This window comes from Castor canadensis, chromosome 3 (genome assembly GCF_047511655.1).
Source record: "Castor canadensis chromosome 3, mCasCan1.hap1v2, whole genome shotgun sequence".
Classification (NCBI taxonomy): Eukaryota; Metazoa; Chordata; class Mammalia; order Rodentia; family Castoridae; genus Castor; species Castor canadensis.
Genome location: NC_133388.1, coordinates 36,960,244 through 36,986,972, shown reverse-complemented (window position 1 = coordinate 36,986,972; position 26,729 = coordinate 36,960,244). Strand labels below are relative to the sequence as shown.

At 40.1% G+C, this 26,729-nt stretch overlaps 1 protein-coding gene across 2 annotated transcripts in view; it reads left to right on the top strand.

Moving 5' to 3' along the window:
* Slc39a9 (solute carrier family 39 member 9) overlaps positions 1-20,774 on the top strand; it is a 56,603-nt gene extending 35,829 nt beyond the window's left edge. The window contains exons 3-7 of one of the 2 annotated variants that reach the window (XM_020163162.2): positions 715-909; positions 12,703-12,771; positions 13,861-13,946; positions 14,600-14,734; positions 16,846-20,774. In XM_020163162.2, coding sequence (XP_020018751.1) covers positions 715-909; positions 12,703-12,771; positions 13,861-13,946; positions 14,600-14,734; positions 16,846-17,076 — 716 coding nt within the window. In that variant the 3' untranslated portion in view covers positions 17,077-20,774. The remainder of the gene's footprint in view (positions 1-714; positions 910-12,702; positions 12,772-13,860; positions 13,947-14,599; positions 14,735-16,845) is intronic. The other variant, XM_074067698.1, reaches the window with a different exon arrangement.
* Positions 20,775-26,729: the final 5,955 nt, after the last annotated feature.

Sequence of the window (26,729 nt, the reverse complement as noted above, 5' to 3'; positions counted from 1 at the left end):
AGCTTCTAATTCATGAATTATTGCAAAGGTAAGGACTTGGGCCTTGAAGCATTTGTGTTTAAGGTATCAAATATGTGAATATAAATTAGGAGTATCAGTTGGCCAGGTGTCAATTATTATAATTAAGGTTCCCAACACATTTAATATTTCAAGGACTGAATTTAGTGTAAAGGATATGCCTCTTAAACCTGCGCTGTCCTTTGCATTTCTTGCTAGTGATTACCCACTGATGTTTTTGAAACTAAAAGTTTTATATTCAATTTGTTATTTATTTGCAATTTTCGTATTAACCAAGTTGTAAAACTAGGTGAATTTGATTATAGTTATTTTCATCATTACTATTCATTTGTCTGTTTTCATCAGAATAGAATGATGTAGACTCAGGAGATTGGCATGATTTTTCTCAGACAAAAAGGGAGATTTGGGGATCGTGTCCCTTTGGGAATATGACTGCATTCTTGCATGGTGATTTCCTTCCACTTCCCAGGTTTTGAGAATGATAGGCAGTCAGAAGGTCTGCATGCCAAAAGCAGAAGACACTTGGGAATTTTTTCATCATGAATTTTAAGTTGAAGGAGTTTATGATTGGCTGGATTACAATATAGAGATTGGATGTCTGTACAGTAAAGTAAGTAGAGCTTAAAATACAAGAGAATGAAAGCTTCTGCATAAAATGTTTTTAGAGGAAAAACCTTGTGGTTTTTTTTGCTCTAGGAAAACACCACCAAGCCAGTGAAACACAGAATGTGATTGCATCAGACAAAGCAGAAATATCAGTGGTCCATGAACATGAGCACAGCCATGATCACATGCAGCTGCATGCCTACATTGGCGTGTCTCTTGTACTAGGCTTCGTTTTCATGCTGCTGGTGGATCAGATTGGCAGCTCCCATGTGCATTCTACTGAAGGTGAGTGGCTCCACCCCAAGGCCTTCTGGGCTATGCGGTAAATTTGCAGTTTGGAAATTTACAATTGAATAATTCAGTCTGTATCATTGGCTTTATTTAAAACTATTGTCTTCCTCAGGTGATGGGAAACATTCTGTTCACTTGGGGGAGCCTAGTGAGTTGTGGCACAACTCAAGGAAATGTTTGTTGGTTTATTGTTCTGCTGGTATTAAAGCTGTCACATTTGGTTGAGAGTCTTGGGCAGAGGTCCTTAACCTATTTTATATCTGGGAGTCCTTAGGCAAACTAAAGCCTGTGGACATGTTATTGGAATATTGTTTTAAAATGTGTGACGCACAAGGGAGATATGAGGATAGGTAAGACACCTAAAAAATTAGCTAGCATTTGTTGCCCTCAATGCAGAGAAACTAAAGCAGATACCTTAAAAGCAACTGAGGCCAATAGGAGAAGGGGACCAGGAACTAGAGAAAAGGTTAGATCAAGAAGAATTAACCTAGAAGGTAACACACATGTACAGGAAATTAATGTGAGTCAACTCCCTGTATGGCTATCCTTATCTCAACTAGCAAAAACCCTTGTGCCTTCCTATTATGGCTTATACTCTCTCTTCAACAAAATTAGAGATAAGGGCAAAATAGTTTCTGCCTGGTATCAAGGGGTTGGGGTGGGGGGAGGGGGAGGGATGGGTGGTAAGGGAGGGGGTGGGGGCAGGGGGGAGAAATGACCCAAGCATTGTATGCACATATGAATAATAAAAAATAAAAAATAAAAATAAAATAAATAAAAATAAAATGTGTGAAGCATAGTACATAGGATTACAGAGGAAACCAGTTATGTTGAAATGTAGTTATCACACTAGAATAAATACAGCAATACATGTCTTCTTTATCAGTGCATTAAGTAATGAGATAGTATATTTAAATCTTAAGCAAGTTAGAGTTATATTTTGCTGGTGGAGTGGCTCAAGGGGTAGAATACCTGCCTAGCAAGCGTGAAACCCTGAGTTCTAACCCCAGTACTGCCAAAAAAAAAAAGAGTTGTGTTTTCTTTATTGCTATTTTATTTATTTACTTTTGGTGGCACTGGAATTTAAACTCAGGGTCTCATGCTTGCTAGACAGGCACTTTACCACTTGAGCCATACCCCAAGCCCTTTTTGCTTTGGTTAGTTTTCAGGTAAGATCTGATATTTTTGTCCAGGTCAGGTCTCAGACCACTATCCTCCTATCTACAGTTTTCCAATTGCCTGGGATCACAGACTCAGGCCACCACACCCTGCTTATTGACTGAGCTAGAACCTCACTAACTTTTCACTACAGGCTTCCCTTGAACCTCAGTCCTCCCAATCTCTGCCTCCCAAGTAGCTGGATTACAGGTGTGAGCACCTGTGCCTGGCTGTCAAATTTTATTTTTTAGGACGTCAGTATGATAGCTATTATTGCTTAGCTTAAGAGCATTAAATTGTGAGGTAGTCTTTAACCTCAATTTGAATATCAATGTCAATTTGAATATCCAGTTGATTTGGGGTCTTTGTTTTGGTGGGTACTAGTATAGAAAATCCTGGTTCACAAGGCATTTTCTTACAAATGTACTTAAACCCATTCTTTCCTAGGAAAGATAAGCTTCTTTCAAGGACAACTAGAATTCGTCAAGACTTAAAACACAAGGAATACCCATTAAAATTGCACTGAGATACCATTTCCCAATTGTCAGATAGGCAACAACTTAAAAGTTGGACAGTGTACTCACTCAGAAAAGCTACGGTAAAACAGGCACTCCCTTGTATTGCAGTTGGGACTGTAAAATAATACCGTGGGGAGGAACTTGACCCCAAAATCACTTCTAGTAATTTACCTTTTTATTTTTTTATTTTTTTATTATTCATATGTGCATATAATGCTTGGGTCATTTCTCCCCCCTGGCCCCACCCCCTCCCTTACCACCAACCCCACTCCCTCCCTCTCCCCCCCCCCGAATTAATTTACCTTGATAATAACAGCTCCAGTATGAAAATTCACACAAGCAAGATTATTCAGTGCTACATTATTTATCATTGTAAAATATCAGAAACTATTTAATGTCCAGTCATGGAGATTAGTTAACATCATGGGGTACTATGTAGCTATAAAAGAATAAGGAAAAAAATCAGGTATCTGTGAACTATTAGGGAGATATTGTAAATGGCAACAAACAGCAAAAATGTAAGTGAGCATCTAGTATTTACTGGTTTGTGTAAGAACAAAGGAAAATGCAGAAAAGATCCATATGCCTGCTACCTTTACAGAGAAGAAATAGAAGGACCAGTTGAACAACAAACAAACACAGTGGTCACTGGTACAGGGTGGGTTGAGAGTGCTGAAGGCTTTTAGGAGGACATGACATGTCTTTAAGCATGCCTTTTTTTTTTTCCTTTTTCTTTTATTATTCATATGTGCATACAAGGCTTGGTTCATTTCAACCCCCTGCCCCCACCCCCTCCCTTACCACCCACTCCGCCCCCTCCCTCCCCCCCCCCCCAATACCCAGCAGAAACTATTTTGCCCTTATTTCTAATTTTGTTGTAGAGAGAGTATAAGCAATAATAGGAAGGAACAAGGGGTTTTGCTGGTTGAGATAAGGATAGCTATACAGGGCATTGACTCACATTGATTTCCTGTGCGTGGGTGTTACCTTCTAGGTTAATTCTTCTTGAACTAACCTTTTCTCTAGTACCTGTTCCCCTTTTCCTGTTGGCCTCAGTTGCTTTTAAGGTATTTGCTTTAGTTTCTCTGCGTTGAGGGCAACAAATGCTAGCTAATTTTTTTGGTGTCTTACCTATCCTCACCCCTCCCTTGTGTGCTCTCGCTTTTATCATGTGCTCATAGTCCAATCCCCTTGTTGTGTTTACCCTTGATCTAATGTCCACATATGAGGGAGAACATATGATTTTTGGTCTTTTGGGCCAGGCTAACCGCACTCAGAATGATGTTCTCCAATTCCATCCATTTACAAGCGAATGATAACATTTCATTCTTCTTCATGGCTGCATAGAATTCCATTGTGTATAGATACCACATTTTCTTAATCCATTCATCAGTGGTGGGGCATCTTGGCTGTTTCCATAACTTGGCTATTGTGAATAGTGCCGCAATAAACATGGATGTGCAGGTGCCTCTGGAGTAACAGTCTTTTGGGTATATCCCCAAGAGTGGTATTACTGGATCAAATGGTAGATCAATGTCTAGCTTTTTAAGTAGCCTCCAAATTTATTTCCAGAGTGGTTGTACTAGTCTACATTCCCACCAACAGTGTAAGAGGGTTCCTTTTTCCCCGCATCCTCACCAACACCTGTTGTTGGTGGTGTTGCTGATGATGGCTATTCTAACAGGGGTGAGGTGGAATCTTAGCGTGGTTTTAATTTGCATTTCCTTTATTGCTAGAGATGGTGAGCATTTTTTCATGTGTTTTTTAGCCATTTGAATTTCTTCTTTTGAGAAAGTTCTGTTTAGTTCACTTGCCCATTTCTTTATTGGTTCATTAGTTTTGGGAGAATTTAGTTTTTTAAGTTCCCTATATATTCTGGTTATCAGTCCTTTGTCTGATGTGTAGCTGGCAAATATTTTCTCCGACTCTGTGGGTGTTCTCTTCATTTTAGAGACCATTTCTTTTGATGAACAGAAGCTTTTTAGCTTTATGAGGTCCCATTTATCTATGCTATCTCTTAGTTGCTGTGCTGCTGGGGTTTCATTGAGAAAGTTCTTACCTATACCTACTAACTCCAGAGTATTTCCTACTCTTTCCTGTATCAACTTAAGAGTTTGGGGTCTGATATTAAGATCCTTGATCCATTTTGAGTTAATCTTGGTATAGGGTGATATACATGGATCTAGTTTCAGTTTTTTGCAGACTGCTAACCAGTTTTCCCAGCAGTTTTTGTTGAAGAGGCTGCTATTTCTCCATCGTATATTTTTAGCTCCTTTGTCAAAGATAAGTTGGTTGTAGTTGTGTGGCTTCATATCTGGGTCCTCTATTCTGTTCCACAGGTCTTCATGTCTGTTTTTGTGCCAGTACCATGCTGTTTTTATTGTTATTGCTTTGTAATGTAGTTTGAAGTCAGGTATTGTTCTTTTGACTGAGTATTGCCTTGGCTATTCGTGGTCTCTTGTGTTTCCATATAAATTTAACAGTAGATTTTTCAATCTCTTTAATGAATGTTATTGGAATTTTGATGGGAATTGCATTAAACATGTAGATTACTTTTGGGAGTATCGACATTTTTACTATGTTGATTCTACCAATCCATGAGCATGAGAGATCTCTCCACTTTCTATAGTCTTCCTCAATCTCTTTCTTCAGAAGTGTATAGTTTTCCTTGTAGAGGTCTTTCACATCTTTTGTTAGGTTTACACCTAGGTATTTGATTTTGTTTGAGGCTATTGTAAATGGAATTGTTTTCATACATTCTTTTTCCGTTTGCTCATTGTTAGTGTATAGAAATGCTAATGATTTTTCTATGTTGATTTTATATCCTGCTACCTTGCTATAGCTATTGATGATGTCTAGAAGCTTCTGAGTAGAGTTTTTTTGGTCTTTAAGGTATAGGATCATGTCATCTGCAAATAGGGATATTTTGACAGTTTCTTTACCTATTTGTATTCCTTTTATTCCTTCTTCTTGCCTAATTGCTCTGGCTAGGAATTCCAGTACTATGTTGAATAGGAGTGGAGATGGTGGGCATCCTTGTCTGGTTCCTGATTTTAGAGGGAATGGTTTTAGTTTTTCTCCATTAAGTATAATGCTGGCTGTAGGTTTGTCATATATAGCTTTTATAATGTTGAGGAACTTTCCTTCTATTCCTAGTTTTCTTAGAGCTTTTATCATGAAATGATGTTGGATCTTATCAAAGGCTTTTTCTGCATCTATTGAGATGATCAAGTGGTTTTTGTCTTTGCTTCTGTTAATGTGGTTTATTACGTGTATTGATTTTCGTATGTTGAACCACCCCTGCATCCCTGGGATGAAGCCTACTTGGTCATGGTGAATAATCTTTTTGATGTGTTGCTGAATTCGGTTTGCCATTATTTTGTTGAGGATTTTTGCATCAATGTTCATTAAGGAGATTGGCCTATAGTTCTCCTTTTTGGAGGTGTCTTTGCCTGGTTTTGGGATAAGTGTAATACTGGCTTCATAAAATGTGTTTGGCAGTTTTCCTTCCCTTTCTATTTCGTGGAACAGTTTAAGGAGGGTTGGTATCAGTTCTTTAAAGGTCTGATAGAATTCAGCAGAGAATCCATCAGGTCCTGGACTTTTCTTTTTGGGGAGACTCTTGATTGCTGCTTCAATTTCATTTTGTGTTATAGGTCTATTCACGTGATTAATTTCCTCTTGGTTCAGTTTTGGATGATCATATGTATCTAGAAATCTGTCCATTTCTTTTAGACTTTCAAATTTATTTGAATATAGGTTCTCAAAGTAGTCTCTGATGATTTCCTGGACTTCCATGGTGTTTGTTGTTATCTCCCCTTTTGCATTCCTAATTCTACTAATTTGGGTTTTTTCTCTCCTCATTTTAGTCAGGTTTGCCAGGGGTCTATCGATCTGATCTTGTTTATTGTTTCAAAGAACCAACTTTTTGTTTCATTAATTCTTTGTATGGTTTTTTTGGTTTCTATTTCGTTGATTTCAGCTCTTATTTTTATTATTTCTCTCCTATTTGTTTTGGGATTTTCTTGTTCTTGTTTTTCTAGGAGTTTGAAATGTATCATTAGGTCATTGATTTGGAATCTTTCAATCTTTTTAATATATGCACTCATGGCTATAAACTTTCCTCTCAAGACTGCCTTAGCTGTGTCCCATAGGTTCCGGTAGGTTGTGTTTTCATTTTCATTGACTTCCAGGAACTTTTTAATTTCCTCTTTTATTGCATCGATGATCCATTCTTCATTAAGTAATGAGTTATTTAGTTTCCAGCTGTTTGCATGTTTTTTGTCTTTACTTTTGTTGTTGAGTTCTACTTTTACTGCATTGTGGTCAGATAGTATGCACGGTATTATTTCTATTTTCTTATATTTGCTGAGGCTTGCTTTGTGCCCTGGGATATGATCTATTTTGGAGAAGGTTCCATGGGCTGCTGAGAAGAATGTATATTGTGTAGAGGTTGGATGAAATGTTCTGTAGACATCTACTAGGTCCATTTGATCTATTGCATATTTTAGATCTTGGATTTCTTTATTGATTTTTTGTTTGGGTGACCTATCTATTGATGATAATGGGGTGTTAAAGTCTCCCACAACCACTGTGTTGGCGTTTATATATGCTTTTAGGTCTTTCAGGGTATGTTTGATGAAATTGGGTGCGTTGACATTGGGTGCATACAGGTTGATGATTATTATTTCCTTTTGGTCTATTTCCCCTTTTATTAGTATGGAATGTCCTTCTTTATCTCGTTTGATCAATGTAAGTTTGAAGTCTACTTTGTCAGAGATAAGTATTGCTACTCCTGCCTGTTTTCGGGGGCCATTGGCTTGGTAAATCTTCTTCCAGCCTTTCATCCTAAGCATATGCTTATTTCTGTCGGTGAGATGAGTCTCCTGTAAGCAACAAATTGTTGGTTCTTCTTTTTTAATCCATTTTGTCAAACGGTGTCTTTTGATGGGTGAATTAAGTCCATTAACATTAAGCGTTAGTACTGATAGGTATGTGGTGATTCCTGCCATTTAGTTGTCTTAGTTGTTTGAAGGTTTGATTGTGTGTACCTAACTTGATGTTACTCTCTACTGTCTTGCTTTTTCTTTTCCTGTGGTTTGGTGCTGCCTGCCTTTTCATGGTTAAGTTGGGTGTCACTTTCTGTGTGCAGGATCCCTTGCAGAATCTTTTGTAATGGTGGCTTTGTGGTCACATATTGTTTTAGTTTCTGCTTATCATGGAAGACTTTTATTGCTCCATCTATTTTGAATGATAGCTTTGCTGGGTAGAGTATCCTGGGGTTGAAGTTATTTTCATTCAGTGCCCGGAAGATCTCACCCCACGCTCTTCTTGCTTTTAATGTTTCTGTTGAGAAGTCTGCTGTGATTTTGATGGGTTAACCTTTGTATGTTACTTGTTTTTTCTCTCTTACAGCCTTCAATATTCTTTCCTTAGTTTCTGAACTTGTTGTTTTAATGATGATATGTCGTGGAGTAGTTTTATTTTGATCTGGTCTGTTTGGTGTCCTGGAGGCCTCTTGCATCTGTATGGGAATATCTTTCTCTAGGTTTGGGAAATTTTCCGTTATTATTTTATTGAATATATTACGCATTCCCTTCGCTTGCACCTCTTCTCCTTTTTCGATGCCCATGATTCTCAAGTTTGGTCTTTTGATGGAGTCAGTGAGTTGTTGCATTTTCTTTTCACAGGTCTTGAGTTGTTTAATTAATAGTTCTTTGGTTTTTCCTTTAATTACCATTTCATCTTCAAGTTCTGAGATTCTGTCTTCTGTTTGTTCTATTCTGCTGGATTGGCCTTCCGTTTTGTTTTGCAGTTCTGTTTCGTTCTTTTTTCTGAGGTTTTCCATATCCTGGCAGTTTTCCTCTTTAATGTTGTCTATTTTTGTCCTGAGTTCATTTATCCGTTTATTCATTGTGTTCTCTCTTTCACTTTGGTGTTTATACATAGTTTATACATAGTTAACATCATGGGATACTATGTAGCTATAAAAGAATAAGGAAAAAAATCAGGTATCTGTGAACTATTAGGGAGATATTGTAAATGGCAACAAACAGCAAAAATGTAAGCAAGCATCTAGTATATACTGGTTTGTGTAAGAACAAAGGAAAATGCAGAAAAGATCCATATGCCTGCTACCTTTACAGAGAAGAAGCAGAAGAAGGACCAGTTGAACAACAAACACAGTGGTCACTGGTACAGGGTGGGTTGAGAGTGCTGAAGGCTTTTAGGAGGACATGACATGTCTTTAAGCATGCCTTTTAAATGTATTTTTGATTTTGAGAAGCATGTTAATAATGAGTGCTTTTTAAAATACAATCAACATTGATAATGAAGTTAGCTGAAACAGATGAGCTGTATTTCAAATAAATAATGCAACCACATAGAAAGGGTTTTTTTTAAAAATAACTAATTCCAGTAACTTATGAATGCCTCATCTGATAGCCTTGGGTAGAATTAGAGAAGAATCATAAACAAATATTGAACTCTTTCCAGTAGGTTTTTCTTTTGTTTGTGTGTTTGCTTTTGGCAGTACTGGGGTTGGAACTCAAGGCCTTGCCACTTGCTAGACAAGTGCTCTTAACCTTGATAAGCCACCAGCTGTTTTTCCTTTAGTTATTTTTCAGGTAGAGTCTCACATTTCTGCCTTGCCTAGCCTCACACTGTAATCCTCTTACCTATGCCTCCCATGTAGCTGGGGTTACAGGTACAAACCACTACATCTGGCTTGTGGGGTTTTTTTGGTTTTTTGGTTTTTTCTTTTTTTGGTGGCACTGGGGTTTGAAGTCAGGGCCTGACGCTTGCTAAGCAGGTGCTCTTACCGCTTCAGCCACTCCACCAGCCCTTAGCTTGTTCTTTAAGATAGACTCTCACTAATTTTTTCTTTCTTTTTTTTTTTTTTTGCCTGGGCTGGCCTAAGATCATTAGCCTTTTATCTCTGCCTCCAAAGTAACTGGGATTACAGGTGTGAGCCACTATGTTGAGCTCTAGTAGGTTTTGCTTTTTGTAATGGTATGGGCAAAGCAATTCTGAAACTATTACAGATATATTATAGGAGCAAATGAGTGAATATATTGATGGGGCCAAGGTACTTATTGTGGAAGAAGTAACACTCAAATGCAGAATGGAGGAAAAGCAAGAAAGGGTCCCTGTAAAAATAGATTAGAAATGGACATGTTGGAGTCATGATCTCTAAAATGTATATATATGTATGTTTGTACATATGTGTGTGTTTACATACACATGCATATGTCTACAGATAGGGCCTAGAAGTAAAGATACCCAGTAGCTGAGTGCGCCAGTGCACGTCAGAGAAATGACGGAATATAGAATGGGGAGGGTAAGTATAAGTGAATTTGCAATGTCTAGTGCTCATTACCAAAAGAGGGGGTGGTGAAGTGGTTAGAAGACAGGAACATATCACAGGATATAGGCAGGAGCTTAAAGGAGCTCATACTGGCCAAATCTGGGATGGTTTGAGCACTAAAATACAGAATTCTGATAAAAGAAGACGAGAGGAAACTTGCTTACTGCTGAATGCCAGTCAATGTGGAAAGAATCAGAGACTTGGAAAAAAAATCATCATTTTTGCAATGTATTTCTAATAGTAATAGTAAAAGTTCACTCAAGCAAAAATAATCAGTGAGGCCTGGGTGTGGTGATGCACATCTGAAATCCTGGCTACTCAGAAGGCGGAGATCAGGAGGATACAGTTTGAGGCCAGCCTAAGGAAAAAGGTAGTGAGACCTCCCCCCCATCTCAACAAACAAGCTCAGCCACAGTCGGGCACATCTGTAATCCAAGCTACAGAGGAGGCATAAGGTAGGAAAGTAGTGGTCTGAGGCTGGCCCAGGCAAAAATACAAAACCCTGTCTGAAAAATAACCAAAAGAAAAAGGACTGGGGGGCATGGCTCAAGTGGTAAAGGACTTGCCTAGCAAGCATGGGGCCCTGAATTCAAACCCCAGTACCACCAAAAAATAAATTTAAATAAATGTAATCATTAATGAATGTTAAATCTACCGGTAAATTTTGTTTGGTTTTTTTTTTTTTTTTGGTGTAAGGGGAAAAGAAGTAACTAAATGAAGAAATGGAACAATACTGACCAGATATTCAAAATTAATGTCATGTTAATTGCTCAGATCTCTGGGTGACCCTTGAACCATGTTTACATGGGCAGACCCCAGAAAACTCAGCTGAAGATAAAAGAATTAAACTGAGATTTGAGTAGCTGTCCAAGAGATACAGGGTTTACAGTTTAAGGCAAAACAGGTTACTTAAAGTGCAACAAAAGTTCTCTAGAGGAATATACCAGAATCTAGAGTATTCATTAACAGTATTGACAGTGTGTCTGGTATCTAACCCTACATTATCAGCACCTGTAAGCAGCAGTTGTACATCCTGTGTCTTTGGATGTAGATGTAATACCCTGAGAGTCATCGCCCATGTTTCGTTCCACCCAAGAACACATACTCAAAGGACACATCAGACGTGCCTGAAAGGAAGGATTGTTTTACTAAAAAGCAAGGAAGATGCAAGGAGGAGAATGTGTTCTCCAGAACTGTCAATGTAATGTACAATGTGTAAATCATAAACTTGTTCTTTCCTGGAAAGGAAAAAGGCTCTGAAAGACATTAGGTAATTGACAAAATTAGAATATGCAACAGAAAAGAAAAAAAATAAGTTAAATTTACTGAAGTTGGTAACTATCATGATTATGTAAGATAATCATGATAAGCTTTCTCTTACAAAATACCTATTGAAGTACCTGGAGATGAGTGGTGTGTGCAATTTCTAAATGGTAAAGAAAGCTTTAAATATAAGCGATGAAATAAATGGGGCAAGACGGTCAGGCAGAGGAAAGAGTTGGTGAGTATTTTCATTTGTTGATTTGGTTTGGTTTTATTTTTGGAGGTACTGAGGTTTTAATTCAGGGCTTTGCATTTTCTAGACAGATACTCTTACCACTTGAGCCCCTCTGCCAGTCCTTTTTTGGATTGTTTTTTTCAAGATAGGGTCTCTTCAACTGTTTTCCCAGGCTGGCATCAAACCGTGATCCTCCTGATGTCTGCCTCCTGAGTGGCTAGGATTACAGGAGTAAACCACCAGCATCCCGCTTGAAAAAAAGTTTTTAAATAAACCGTATAAGCTGGACAGTGCCCTCAGTTCTTATATGGGGAATTAAATGTAGCATGTTTCTTTATCCTTTCTCTTGCTTTATCTGAGGCCACTGTTTTTGCTGGCTTTTGTGTCTTATGACATAGTTTTACATATTCTTTGCAGGGTTTTATGAATTATTAACTATCAGCAAAAGTTCATTTATTAAATTTATGCTGAAGTACAGTCCTGTCATGGATTTACAGAAACCATGGTTTAATTTTAATGCCTCCGATTTTTATTTAAGATGCATTGGGAGGCTCAGCAAGAGGAGTTCTTCAGTATATGACTTCAAGGCCAGCGTGGGCAATATAGCAAGACTATGTCTCAAAAACAAAACAAAATAACCATAGAGTTTTTTAAGATGATACTTATAACTAGACCGTAAGACTATGTTCTCTCTAAAGAAAGGCCAAAGCAAGTTCATTTTATTCACACACAGTTATATGACTGTTCTTCTCATTTTGGGTGATATTGAAAGATTTATTATCTCAGAGTGACTGATGACTTTAGCTTCCCTTCCTTGTAGTGTTTTTAAAGGATAACAAAGTTTATCCTTAGAAAGTAACATGTTACTTTACTAATATACTTCTTACATTGTAAACCCTTTCTTCTGTCTGCTAGGCTTCTCAAGATCAAACCCCCTGAAATGTGACATTTGATCCATGCATGACTTCACCTGGCATTTCCATGACTTCATCTTTTAACATTACATCATTTGGAAAATGTTTACTTACTTGTATGTTTCCTGTAATAACAGTAACACCTTCATGTTGTAAAAATGATTAATATTCTTTTTCACTCTCCAGCAAGAACTTACTAAGCAACTATTGAGTTCAAGGTCAACCTGGACTACATATCAAGCCCCCCCACCAAAAAAAAAAATCATCCATCTCTAGACCAATGTTTGAACAGTTTCTGTCTCACCCAGTGCTTCTTTCTCATTTTCAATGCAGATCCAGAAACAACAAGACCCATCAGTTCCAAAATCACTACCACGCTGGGCCTGGTCGTCCATGCTGCAGGTAGGATTGGATTGTAGTGGGACCTCTCCTTCCTGTGACACAAAGAAAGACAGTATTACTGAGACAATCACACTGAATGCTCTTAGGCTGGACTTTGGGGAGGGTTGCTTAATGAAGTCCTCCAGCACAACCACAAGCTCTGGCATATTCTATTAGGCTTACAAACTAAGAATGGTTTCTATAATTTTTAATTGTTAAAAATAAAGAATAAGCCAGGTATGGTGATGCATGCCTGTAGTCTTAGCACTTGGGAGCCTGAAGCAGAAGAATTGCAGATTCCAGATCACCTGGGATATAGCTCAGTGGCAGACATGAGAGGGTTGAGTAGTTATGAGAGACCAAAATGACCTGCAAAGCTAAAATATTTACTATCTTTTTGTGGGCTGGAGGTATGGCTCAGGCAGTAGAGCATCTGCTTTGCAAGGGTTGAGACCCTGAATTCAAACCCCAATCCCACAAAAAAAAGAAAAAAAAAAGGAAGAAGGAGTTTGCTGACCTCTGCTCTAGAATCTCATGTATTGAATAGCCTTGCTGCCCAGTGTAGGCGAGGGTAGTAGGTGGAACACTGAAGTCTCAGCACTGCTGATGGGGCTCAGTTCAGAGTCATAACCCAAAACTAGGCCTAGTAGTAGGACTCTGTCAGTAGCAAACAAAGGCATGTGAAAGGGGCGCACTATTTTTTGGTGTCCCTGGTATAACATGCTTTTCTGACAAAATTTACCCATTCAGCCAATGCACTCATCATGCTTAAATCATGTGAGATCAAGTGTCTTTATCCGGAAGATGAAGGGATGCTTTCTTTGAGATTCTTCTTTGGCATTTGCTTAGTCATTATGGATTTTTGAGTTTCACACTTTTTCCATTAACAGCAAAACAGACACATCGAATACTCTGGGCTGGGTGCTAAGCTTTCCATATGTTCTCTCCTTTAATCCTCATGAAAGCTTTAGGAAAGGCAAGAAGGATAAAGTTGAGAAAGGATAGGTAACTTCCCAGAGTCAGTCCAGCTGTACTTCACTCTAAGGCCCCCACACTCATCTGTTACTTTACTGTTTATTGCATGTTATGTTTCATTGTTTCCAAACTTAGCTGATGGTGTAGCTTTGGGAGCAGCAGCTTCTACTTCACAGACCAGTGTCCAGTTAATCGTTTTTGTGGCAATAATGCTACATAAGGTAAGTCAGGATGTGGAATTGACTGTCTTTATTTGTAATTAAAAGTTCTCTTTGGGGTTGGGGATTTAGCTCAGTGGAAGAGTGCTTGCCTGGCAAGTGCAAGGCCCTGAGTTCGGTCCCCAGCACCGGAAAAAAAAAAGGAAAAAATAGAAAAATTTCTCTTGGTCCTTAATGTGTTTCTGGAATGGAAAAAGTCTCTGAGTTTCTTAATTGCTAGTCATTTTGAGGAATTGAGTAAGTCTGTTCAAAGCTATTTTTTGCTACCATGTTCTTAACTCCTACTTAAGAGTCTTTATTATTTTTTAAATGCTCATATACGCAAACTGTTGAATTCTCTTACAGATTTCTGTATTTCATGGAATTTTGTTCATAAGTATTTTTCTTTTCTTTACTGTTTTCCTACTATCCAAGAAACACACACATACATACATGCATGTGCACGCACACACACACACACCAGACACACACACACACACACACACAGGATCTTTTCTTGACTTAGAACATTAATTCTAAAAGGTTAAGTAACCTAAGTGTTGGTGCTATGCCTGGGATTTTGGTAAGAGAGTTCATAGTCAAACGACATGTACTTACTGATGTAGAAGCAAGCCATACTTACAGAGTGATACTAAGGGATACTTTGTTCTTTCTAGGCACCAGCAGCATTTGGGCTGGTTTCCTTCCTAATGCATGCTGGCCTGGAGCGGAATCGAATCAGAAAGCACTTGCTGGTTTTTGCTCTCGCAGCACCAGTTATGTCCATGGTGACGTACTTAGGACTGAGTAAGGTAAGTCTGAGCATCCCTCCTTATCTAGACATGTGTCTGTGATGTGCTAGAACTTCGGATCTCTTACGTTGAATTTTTCAACTAAATTACTTTCTCAAACTAAAGATAAAAATAAGGAATAAAAACCTATTTAAGGTAAATGTCTTAATTCCAACTCAGTCTTCTTTACAGATTTAATATTTCTTTATTCATTTCATTTGAAACCTTTCCTATTAGTTCCAAGAATATCTATACAAATATATAATAGAGCTCTAATATTTAGAATATTGTAGTAATGCCTATTTTACTTGGTAGTAAGTCACAACCCTTGCATTTAATGTTGAGACAGGCACATGAAGCATGTGGCAACCTTTGGAAGAATAGAGGGTGAGCAAAGATGGCTTTATTTAGCTAAGGCTCAGATTCTTCTTCTCCCAGCTGTCAATATCACCAAAGATTAAATTGGAGTTCTTTTTCATTGAACATACCTTCAGGCCTAAAATGATGAATCATTTGTCAACCCAGAGCTGAGCACTCTTCCTTTTCTAGGCCTACCTGGGCTCTCCAAAGGTCATTAATTCATCATTTTACAATGTAGTAAAACCTGTATTAAAAGGAATATACAACAAATGAGATAGTTAAAGAATAATTAAGTTCATGTTATAAGGATTTGTTAGGGTTTGAAATCAAGGATTCGAACTTCCTAGGCAGGCATTCTACCCCTTGCCAACGCCTCCAGCCCCATTTGTTGGTCTCGTTTGCTAACAAATGAGTTGTTATTAAATCCCCTTTCCATTCACCTAAAGAATCTTGTGAGCAATATATAGTTCCCTTGAAATTATGACTTCTTCACTTCACTGATGAATATGTTTTAAATTTTTTTTACAGGAAGGTACTAATAATTCTAGAGGTATGGAGTTACATGCTACATGTGTGGCAAATTCTTTTCTTAAAATTTTAACTAATCATCTTAATCTATAGGTCCCCCTTTTTAATAGAAAAGACTGAAATTTAGTTATATAAAGTGTAGCAAATGAGATCGTTCTAAGCTTTATGAGGGTAGCTATTGCATCTTGGTTAGCATTGTATCTCAGGTACCTGACCTAGAGCCTGGCACATAAGGGATACTTGTTAAATATTAAAATAAGCGAATTAATGTTTGAAACTTAATATGTGCTTTAAAGCCCTGAGTTCAAGCCCCTGCTCCCCCTCAAGCACCCCCTCCAAAAAAAAAAAAAAAAAAGAATACAAGCAGAACTTGTTCAGCCAGCCCTTGAAGTTTGTTTTGAAAAGCATTTGCAGGCCTGCTCAGCTCAAGCCCATCATCCTAGCTACTTGGGAGATGGAGATCAGGAAGATTGTAGTTTGAGGCCAGCCCAGGCAAAAAGTTAGCTACACCCCATCTCAACCTATGGCTAGGCACGGTGGCATGTTCCTTTCATCCCCAGCTGCAGGGGAAGCACCAGTAGGAGGATTGCATCCAGGAGCATAAATCAGGCAAGACCCTATCTCAAAAATAACCAACTCAAAAAGGGCTGGTGGAGTGGCTCAAGTGGTAGAACCCCTGTCTAGCAAGTGCAAGGCCCTGAGTTCAAACCCGTCCCTGCCCTCTAAAAAAAAAGAAAGAAAAAAAAGAAGCAAGTGCAATGAATTTGGTTAATAGTATATCAGGGGCTGGTGGAGTGGCTCAAGTGGTAGACTGCCTGCCTAGCAAGCGTGAGGCCCTGAGTTCAAACCTGTACTGCCAAGAAAAAAATTGATGAGTAACTTTCAAATGTTCTTACCACAAAAATATAAGTATTTGAAGTAATGGATAGTAGTTCAAATCTTGATTAGATTGATTTAATTATTCCACATTATATCATAAATCATAACATCACTTTGTACCCCATAAATGTATATAATTATAAGTTGACGATTTAAAATAAAAATTTTAAAAACAATTGTATACATTGCTAGTATTCTTAAACCCTTATTGGAAGCCTCATAAATGACATAGAACTACTCTGATCTCAAGATGTCCCCCATTTCCCAGACAGCACAAGCTGTGAATATTAAGTTTTATTAGGACTTCTTACTAAACCTGAATTTTACATGACTTAATTTTTTCCTTTTTCTCTTTTAATTTGCAGAGCAGTAAAGAAGCTCTTTCAGAGGTCAATGCCACTGGAGTGGCCATGCTTTTCTCTGCTGGGACATTTCTTTATGTTGCCACAGTACATGTCCTCCCTGAGGTGGGCGGAATGGGGCACAGCCACAAACCTGACAGCACTGGAGGGAGAGGCCTCAGCCGCCTGGAGGTGGCAGCTCTAGTTCTGGGTTGCCTCATCCCACTCATCCTGTCAGTAGGTCACCAGCATTAAATGTTCAAGTTCCGCCTCAGTCCATGGCCGTTTGCCATCCAGTGAGAACAGCAGACTCATGACAGCTACTCACTTCCTCAGTGTCTTGTCTCACCTTGCCCATCTCCACCTGTGTTCCCAGAGTCTGGAGGAGGTGAGATTCAATCCTGGAGTAACGGAAAAGCTTGTAGAGTAGGAACAACACATTGTGATCATTAGGTATAGACTGGTGTTGTCTTTTTAAAGGGCCTTTGGCATACTGAGTTTTGATGTTTCTCTTAACCCTATTCTCAGGGAAGATGGAATTTAGTTTTAAGGAAAAGTGGAGAACTTCATATTCAAAATGAAATCGTAATTATGAAAATACAGTGTTGTGTAATTAAACTAAATGCCTTTTTTCTTAGGTTAGAGGCTGTACCACTTTACCCATTGTTTTTTAACATAGTTCTCACCATGGAAGACTGGTGCTTTAGCATCTTAGCATATGCCTTGATAAGAAGGTCATAACACCCACTCTCTTAGATGCTAAAGATGATCAAGGTTGAGTTGAGATTATAGAAGGAAAATAAGGGCAAGACACATTAAAAGCTAACCTTAAGCTCAAAAGAGATATCCATTGAAAGGGGATGTCTAGAGAGTCTTAAACACCTCCTTTGCACGTGCCTCTCTAAATGCAGCCTGCCATTTCATCCAGTGGAGCAGCAGAGGTGGACCAGCTTCTGAAGAGGGAACTGGTATTTTCTAGCATTTCTTTCAAGTTTCCTTTGCAGAAGAGCCGCCTCCAACCCATTACAGAGGAGCTAAGTTCTAGTAGGTTTGGGCCTACACTTTCCTTCAAGAACAGTCCCATCACAAAGTATCTTTGGAAATGAAGGGATGCTACATTTTAAATGAATTTGGGTAGTTATTGATATCTATTTCAGTGATCCTTTTAAAAGGTCAGAATCACAATCTATATTGTCCTTTTTTCCTTCCTTTTTATGTATTTCTTTGGTGGATTAGCAGTCCCTCTAGCTGAGCACCTGTAGCATGAAGAAAGTCTCGTTGTATCATAAGTGGGAAGTGTCTGCCTGTTGGTTTAAAACTTGCAGAAATCATGTCTCTTTTGTTTTCATCTTTCCCATGCTTTTCTCCCAACGTTTCCCTCTTGCTCCTCTACTTCACAATTCGCTGCTTACTGTGGTGGCGATGTCAGTAGTTGTGTGAAATGAATTCACATCAGGACACCACTTCTTGAACTGTAATGATGAAGATACTGTCTCTATTCTTTAGTCCCTTCAAATAAGTTACCTTTGTGTCAAGTACAGCTTTGGTAAGCCCTCAGAACATCACCTCCTCATGTGTAAGTAAACACAATCACTAAAATATTCTCATAATTTAAACAGTTGAGAAGTGAAAGTATTTAACAAACTAAGGTAATTTTTCCATGTTTGCCAAAATCCACATAAATCCTGTTTTGTTAAATAAGTGTGTAATACTGTGTTAATAATTTATTTTGATTTTTTGAACCATTTCAAAACACATTACATTAAGAGAGAACCAAGACAAGTTTCTTCAGGGTAGTGCGTTTAGTTATTTATAAACACATTTTGTATGACTCATAAGCCAGAATGCCTATGATTTCCTAGATTTGTCACTGGTTTGGCAGCTGTGGAGTTAAACTTGTGAGCCCTCTGCTGGCTGCAGTAAAGAAAGTAGGATATGATTTTTTTATAGTGGCTAGAGACTGTTGCATCCAGTGTTAAAACAGAAGGTGCAATATTGAAAGTCTGAGTGATTCTTCTGATTAGATGGTGACAGTTGACTCATAAGAGCTTGGTTTCATCTGGTCCTTCCAAATTATGGTTGCCTTGATTCTTTCTAGAAACCTACTATGTCAAGTAAAGAGAAGATTTTTATGTCTGGTTTGGTTTGGATAGAAATAATTTCTATCATGTAGTTGTGTGCAGTGGTCAGAAATTTTTTCTGCTGGCCAAAGCCTCTATCAGCAGTGCCTTGCCATCACACTTAAAAATTTGGCTAGAATACCTTGCTGGATAGGGCCTTAAAACTCTCACAAGGATTGAACCATCGAACTTCTAAATTCACCTTCCCCTTTGGACCTCAATATTAAGGAGCTCTCAGAAGCTGTGGGCTTTCCCAGATCCTAAAGCTGCTGCCTCAGGAACTGCTCATTCCTCCTCTGGCCAGCAGGCAGAAATAGCCATACAAATCTTAATAGGGCTCAAATGCATCTTCAGATAGCAGGGAACCATGCAGCATGGCAGAGGCCTCCTTCACTAGAGGAAGAGCTTGCTCACAGGGTGAGCAGTGTCCCCAAAGAGGCCATCTCCATATTCACTTTTTAGCACATTTCAGTACCATTTTCCTCCTGTTTGAAACTGCCTCCTTAGATGTGGATGCCTTACTGCTCTGACACATTTGGAAACATTGGTGATACTTCCACTGCTGCCATGATTACAAATGGAATTATTGGCTACCAAAGAGATACAGTTGATGATGAAAAGCACGATCCATCCTTCATCATAACCAAAGCCAATCTTATTTGCAATTTGAGTCCCTTTCCTTATAGGGATAGATTTTCTTCAGATTCCAAGTGTTCTCTTAAATTGCAGGTTAAGTTGAAAAACACTACCGATCCATCTCCCTCACTTCTTCTCCAGCTAGTTGTTTACCAGCTCCCACATCACCAAAGCAGCCATGTGCCAGATTTGATTTGGTTTTCCTGTGCATGCTGTTGCCAGATTTCTTTCTTTCTTTTTTGGCAGAGGTCTGCACTGGAATGTAGAGAATTGGAAACAGTGCTACCTACAGAGGCTCTGTGTCCTTCCCTGTTCCCTTAACCATTTTTGCTCCCAATTCAAAACAGCCAAGTCAGCCTGTTTGGTGTTTTGGAGAAAAGGAAGAGAGTGGCTGTTTTAAGGTGTCATTTCTTATAGAAAAGAGAAAATGTAATTGTGTTTTTTGCCAGCCTACTTTTAGGTGTCATATCCTGGTTTTTCTCTTTTTCAAGGATTAGAACTAGGAGGACACACCAGCATTGGCTATATTAAGTCCCTAACACAGTTGGTAGCAAGGTACTGAGCATGGAAACTCTATGTCAACAGCACAAGCCCCCAAAGAATGCTCCTGCCTCTTGGGCCCTGAGGCCCTGGGGAGACTGAGAATAATGACCACATTTATCCCCAACTGCTGCAGTGCAAGGAGAGAACCCTCAGTAGTTGTTCTACAGGGAACCCTTCCTTGCATCAGAAAACATCTGCTTGGTACAGAATGATCCATATTGCCCAAAGAGCGCTATTGGAGATGCTATGAAATTAAAACCAATGATGTAACCTTTTTGTACCTGAAACATCTCAATTCACCTCAGGAGACCTGAAGGAAGTGCGTGACTTGTGGAAAAAGACGAGCCAGATGTTTAGGAGTCCTCTCGATGTTCTCATTCTAATATAGTTGGTTGACACAAAGAGAGATTTTGCTCTTTGTCTGGTGGCATCTTCTGGCAAGCTGGGAGTTTTGTGGGATAACACTGCAGTTCCCCTGGCTCGGTGGCCTGGACAGTGATTTTAAAAGTCTTTTTCTGGATCCTTTGTACACATGAAATCATTCCATGGATGGCTGCCTTATAATTTTGTCTTTTTCCACTTTAATTGTGAATGGTTTAAAAAAACTGCTGTTTTCTGATTTGTTTTATGATATTAAATTTTTATTAGTGCATACCTATGTGAGTGGCTCTTTATTTCTCTGTTGGCAGTGTTTCTGTTTGATGACCAGACTTGAGCCACATTTGAAAAGAAAAAGCTAGTGATAGGTTATAAAAGACGGAGGAAAGATGTTCTTACTGTATACATAAAGGCAAGGGAGGAGCAAGGAGGAAGGAAAACTGGGGACTCGGTATGCCATCTGCTCCAGAAACACAAATCCATTGATACTTTATTTTGGTGGTACTGGGGCTTGAACTCAGGGCCTTGCACTTGCTAGGAAGATGCTCTACCACTTGAGCCACTCTACCAGAGACTTTTTTTTTTTGTCTTATTGGCAAATAAAATTTATGAAGGTGGTAGGCAGCAGATGCCAATTCATTTCAAAGGGCAGAGTTGTTACATGAGCATATAGACATCATCAACAGCTGACTCTGGGAGTAGAGATTTAAATAGAAGTGCAACTTATGAATTTGGTATTTTAATGCTGACAATCATTTAAAAAATATTAGCAAATATTAATTTTACAAAAATGGGTTTTAATTATGACTCTTTCATGCATGTCTATAATATACTTTATCATATATACCCCCCATACCCTCTCTTTCCCTTCTCTCTTTCTGGTCCCCTTCTACCTCCCTAATAGTTCCCCTTCTACTTTAACGTCTTTTTAAAATCTAGATTCCACATATGAGAGAAAACATGCCATACTTGTCTGAGTCTGGCTTATTCCACTTTACATCATGATCTCCAATTCTATCCATTTTCCTGCAAATGACATAGTTTCATTCTTCTTTAAGGCTGAATAATACTCAATAACACTCCTGTGTGTGTGTGTGTGTGTGTGTGTGTGTGTGTGTGTATGTGTGTGTGTGTGACATTTTCTTTTAGTCATTGGTTGATGGGCACCTAGGATGATTTCATAACTTGGCTATTGTGACTAGTGCCTCAGTAAACATGGGTGTGCTGGTATGTCTTGTATGTGACTGAGATTCCTTTGGGTGTGCACCCAGGAATGGCATAATTAGATAATACGGGATTTTATTTTTAATTTTTCGGTACTGAGGCTTGAACTCAGGCCACTCCACCAGCCCAATATTTTATGAAGGGTTTTTTAGATAGGGTCTCAGAACTACTTGCCCAGCTGGCTTCAAACTGCGATCTTCCTGATCTCTGCCTCCTGAATAGCTAGGATTACAGGAGTGAGCCACCGGTCCCTGGTTACTTTTAGTGTTTTGAGGAACCTCCATTACTGATTTCCATAGTGGCTGTACTAGTTTACATTTCCACCAACAATGTATAAGGATTGCTCTCCCCATCACACGCACACGTACATACGTGTACATCTTTGCCAGTGTTTTGTATTCTATTAATGATAGCCATTCTGACTGAGGTGAGATGGACTCTTGTTTTTGATTTGCGTTTCCCTGATGGCTAAAAGTGTGAATTTTTTTCCATGTTTTTATTTATTGGCCATTTGTACACTTTTGAGCGCTGTCTGTTCCTTTGCCCCTTTACTGATTGGATTATTTGTTCATTTGGTGTTCATTTTTATTTATTTATTTATTTTGAGATACTGGGCATTGAACTCAGGGCCTACACCTTGAGCCACTCCACTGGCACTTTTTTGTGATGGGTTTTTTCAAGATAGGGCCTCGTGAATTATTTGCCCAGGCTGGCTTTGACCGCAATCCTCCTAGCTAGGATTACAGGTGTGAGCCACTGGCACCTAGCTAGGTGTTTAATTTTTTGAGTTCTTTATATATTCTGGATATTAATCCCTGTCAGATAAACAGCTAGGAAAGATTTTTATCCCATTTTGATTGTAGGCCGTTCTCTTCACTCTGTTAATTGTTTTCTTTGCTGTGCAAGAGCTTAATTTAATGCAGTCCCATTTGTCAGTTCTTGCTATTATTTCCTGAGCTATTGAAGTCTGTTTGGGGAAGTCATTACCTAGGCCTAGATCCTGAAATGGAGCTCAGTTTTTACTTGAATACAAATATGTGCTATATATAGCAATTTACTGAAATATATTATTTGTGTGTCATTAGATTTCCTTAGTTATCACTGGTGTACTTTGTTCTAGTTTTCCATATGTACCACATGTGCCGCACTAGTGACAGTGCCCAGAGTGTTCTATGTTTCTTGCAAAGCTCTCTTCATAAAGATGAAGAGATGATGGGCATGATCCCTGTCATCTCTACAGGAGTCTCCAAGTTCAGTGCTGTGTCCCCTCCCCTGCCTTGAGAAGTGGAGGCATGGCTCAAGTGGTAGAGTGCTTGTGTGTATGTGTGTACCTAACCAAAATAACCAACAATCTTTCTTGTACGATAGAGCTGCATCCTACAGGGTAGTTTTTATGATGTAAGAAATAAGTAAACTGTGTCTGTGTTGGCCCTATGTGTGAATGCTTTTCCTGGCCTCCTCACCTTCTTTAGGTCTTGATCCACTGTTTCCTTCACTTAGGTCTACTAGGACCACCCTAACTAAAAGGAACCTGTTCCCCATGTTCCTTACCCTGTTCTTTTTCTGTAGCTTCGGTCACCTTTTAATGTGCTTTATAACTTGTCTTCACTTTGCCAACTAGAATATAAGCTGCAGGCAGGTAGGTTCTCAATAAATACTTGTTAAATGAATTGGTCTGCCCTGTTGGGGGTACTTTCCTGTTCATCTACACACTCCCTCCATTCCCAGCTGCAGGTTGATTCCTGGCAGAACCAGCTGTGACCTTATGTGTAACTCCTTCTTTGCCTCCCACTTGGGGAGGGCTACTTGGGAGTTGGCAGTGAAGATGGGAGCCAGTGAGAGCACAGGTCTGAGTATACAGATGGGAAAGTAACTAGGTTCGGATTATAATCCAGTACTAACTACCCTTAGTAAGGTGCTGTATGACTGACTTCAGGATCAGGAAACACCCCATTTCTGGTTTAGCTCTTGATTTCTGTTACAGTGTTAGCTATTGTCCAGTTTCATAGTTTTTGGTTCAGATTATGAGCGAAAAGCATGTGCCCACTCTGGTTACCGTATTTATGGAGGGGTCCTGACAAATCCAGGAGCCTTTAGAGGAGGGAGCCCAGTGGAGATGAGGATGAGAGGGAGCCTCAGGGCATCTGGGAAAGCTGCCATGGATTATTTGCCTACTTCTGGAGTGCTCTTGTGGGCCGAACCCAATGACCACCTTCAGGTCTTCGCAAGCTGCAGGTATAGGGAGGCAATGATCTGTGTCCTCCAGGTGGCAATGCCCCCAACCCATTCCTCTCCTAATTCAGCAGAATTCTTTGAGACCTTCTTATGGACCAGGCTAGGTGCTGTTGTACAAGAGGGAGCAAGAGTCAGCTCCAACCCTTGTGGTTCAGTGAGGGCTTCAGACAGGAACAATGACCAGTAGTGAGTAGGCATTTTGAGACAAGCTAGTGCAATGGCTGCAAGAACAGGTCACGAAACCAAAGTTGCGGGTTCAGGGAAGTATGGAGAGGCCCATGAGACCTAAGCAGAATGAGCTAGGGAAGCAGCTGGGAAAGGTTCTCTGGGTAAGGATGGATGTGGGCAAAGGCCTGGTAACAACACAAGAACATGAGCTCCTCATTCTGGCTGAATGGGGAGGCAAGAGGTGACTGTGGAGATGTTGATTTCTTAGTTGACCTAAGATGACCTTAGATTTAAAATTCTGCAGATAATTGGGCCTAGCCATGGTCTTTGTGATCCCTGTCTCAGCTCCACCCAGTGTCCCCAGGTGCAGTCCTGAATAATTTGAGTTCCTGTCACCACAGATGTGCTGGTCAGCAAGTTCTAGGTCTCTGCATGCTAGTGGGTCTTCTGAGCCCTCAAGGTGGAGCTGGGTGACTTCTTGCCTCCGCATCCTTGCTTGTCTCCTCCACTTTCTGACTGGGACCCAAGGATTCCATTTTATTCCAATGCTGGACCTCTGTGTCACACTTCTGTGAGAGAACCTGGCTCTGCCTTCTGTCCACTGGTCCCTCCCCAACATTCCTGTGCCCTCAGCTCCCTGGATTATTGGAGGGGACATGTCCTGGATCAGGAAGTGTTCCTGCTCACCACCTTCCTCTGAGCACAGGCCTCTACCACTGCCTCATCAAAGGCACCCCACCCCCCACTACCACTTCATGTTTCTTCCTGACCCTCCAACACCTGGATGAACTGGGTCTTGCCCTGGACTGGGCCAGAGGGGAGGGGTAGGAGCAGAATTCATGTTACTCTCTTCTGTCCCTGCCTTTGCCCTGCTCAGCACTTTGAGAAGCCAGAAATGAACCTGCTGTTGGACCTGGAAAAAAAAATATCCCAAGCTAATATGGTTCAGAGAATTGGAAGGACCTCTTTTTAATATCAGAATCCCAAAGTATTTCAAAACAACTTGTCTGTGGCCTTTTCTTTGAGTAAAGGTGGAGCTGTGGCACCTGTTCACTGAACTGCTAATTCAATTCTAGGTGAGGGACCAACACCCCAACTCCCATGAGTTGTTCTGGGAGTGTGTGTGTGAGACTGTAGCAGTACATGTATTAAGGGTTTATTGGCCAGACTCAATGCATTCCACACACACATAAAATATAACTTGCTCTAGAAGCCAAATTAATATCACCACACATCACCCTTGAAAGGGAGCATTTTAAGTGTTGAGCAGTGCTTACCCCAGCACTGTCCTGAGGTACCAAGATTCCCTGTTAGTGCTGTAATGTGGCTGGCAAGCTGGCAGGGCAGCAAGGTGCTCCAGCCACCCCCCAGAAACTTACCACATGGTCAACCTGGGTGTGAGTAATTGTGGAGCAGTGAGAGGGCAGAGGCCTAGCAAGAGGCTGACCCTGCTAATGAGAACAGATCTATAGGAAGAGAAGACACAAATGGGGCACAGGCAAGCAAGCCTTCCTTCGGGGGTCCTGCTCGCCAGACAGGGCAGCCAGTCTTCTGTGCCCACACATACTCTCCTTTGCCTCCCCTAACTCCTCAGTCCTTTGGCCTATTGATTTTGCACCTGCATGTGGTGCCCTATATCCCACCTCATCTCCCTCCCACATTGCCCTGGGAGGTAGTTAAGCCCTGTATAGGTAAAGAAAACTAAGGCCCATCCTGACCTTAGGAAATCCAGTCACAGAAGGGACAGATTTCAACAAAAAGTTAAGTGTTTTATCCTCACCAGGCAAGGGGTGACATCAGAAAAGACATCACAAATGAAGATTTATTTGAGCTGAGTCATGAAGCAGGGTTTGAAAAAGAAAAGCAAAGGACAAAGGAGCATGGTGGCCTCACAATATCAGAAACAGTGTGGCTGAGAGTATTGGCGAGAGCAATGGAGTGAGCCCAGACAAGTGAGGGGGTCAGGCTGTGGAAAGGGATCAGGAGAGGGAGCTGGGTCAAAGCCACAGTGATCTAGCACAAGGTATGAAACAGACTCACATGGTCAGCTTTGGGTCTTGAAAAGATCAAATAAAGGATAGGGGTATGCCTTGAGCCTTTGGGGAACCTGCTAGGTGGAGAGAGTCATCAGGAAAGGGTATTGCAGAGTCAAAGTGAAAGAGATGAACTTGAATCAAGTTGGGAGTGCAAGGAGAGAGGATCTGAGAATGACAAGAGAAGCCCAGTAGTTATCTTTCATTCACACATAATGGCACAGTCTGGACTTAACACTCAAAGCAGGTGACAAGTGTTCCACTGAAAGATGGCTTTCACATTCATTGTCAGATATCGTTTTATAGCAGAGAGCCCGACATGTCTCCATTTTGTTGCTGAACTAAAACCATTTGCCCAGCACCTATTACATGCTCTGCCTATCCTCAAGGAGCTCATGTCTGGAAAAGAAGCAAACACAGAGAAAAACCTCCAAACCAAGCCCACATGTGCTAGAATGGAGGAATGAGCAAAGGTTTGCTGGAACCAAAAGGAGTGTCATTTTAGCTGAAATGGTGCCATACCCTAATGGGATCCAGAGTGGCAGCTGAGCAATGGAATTTAGGGTTGGAG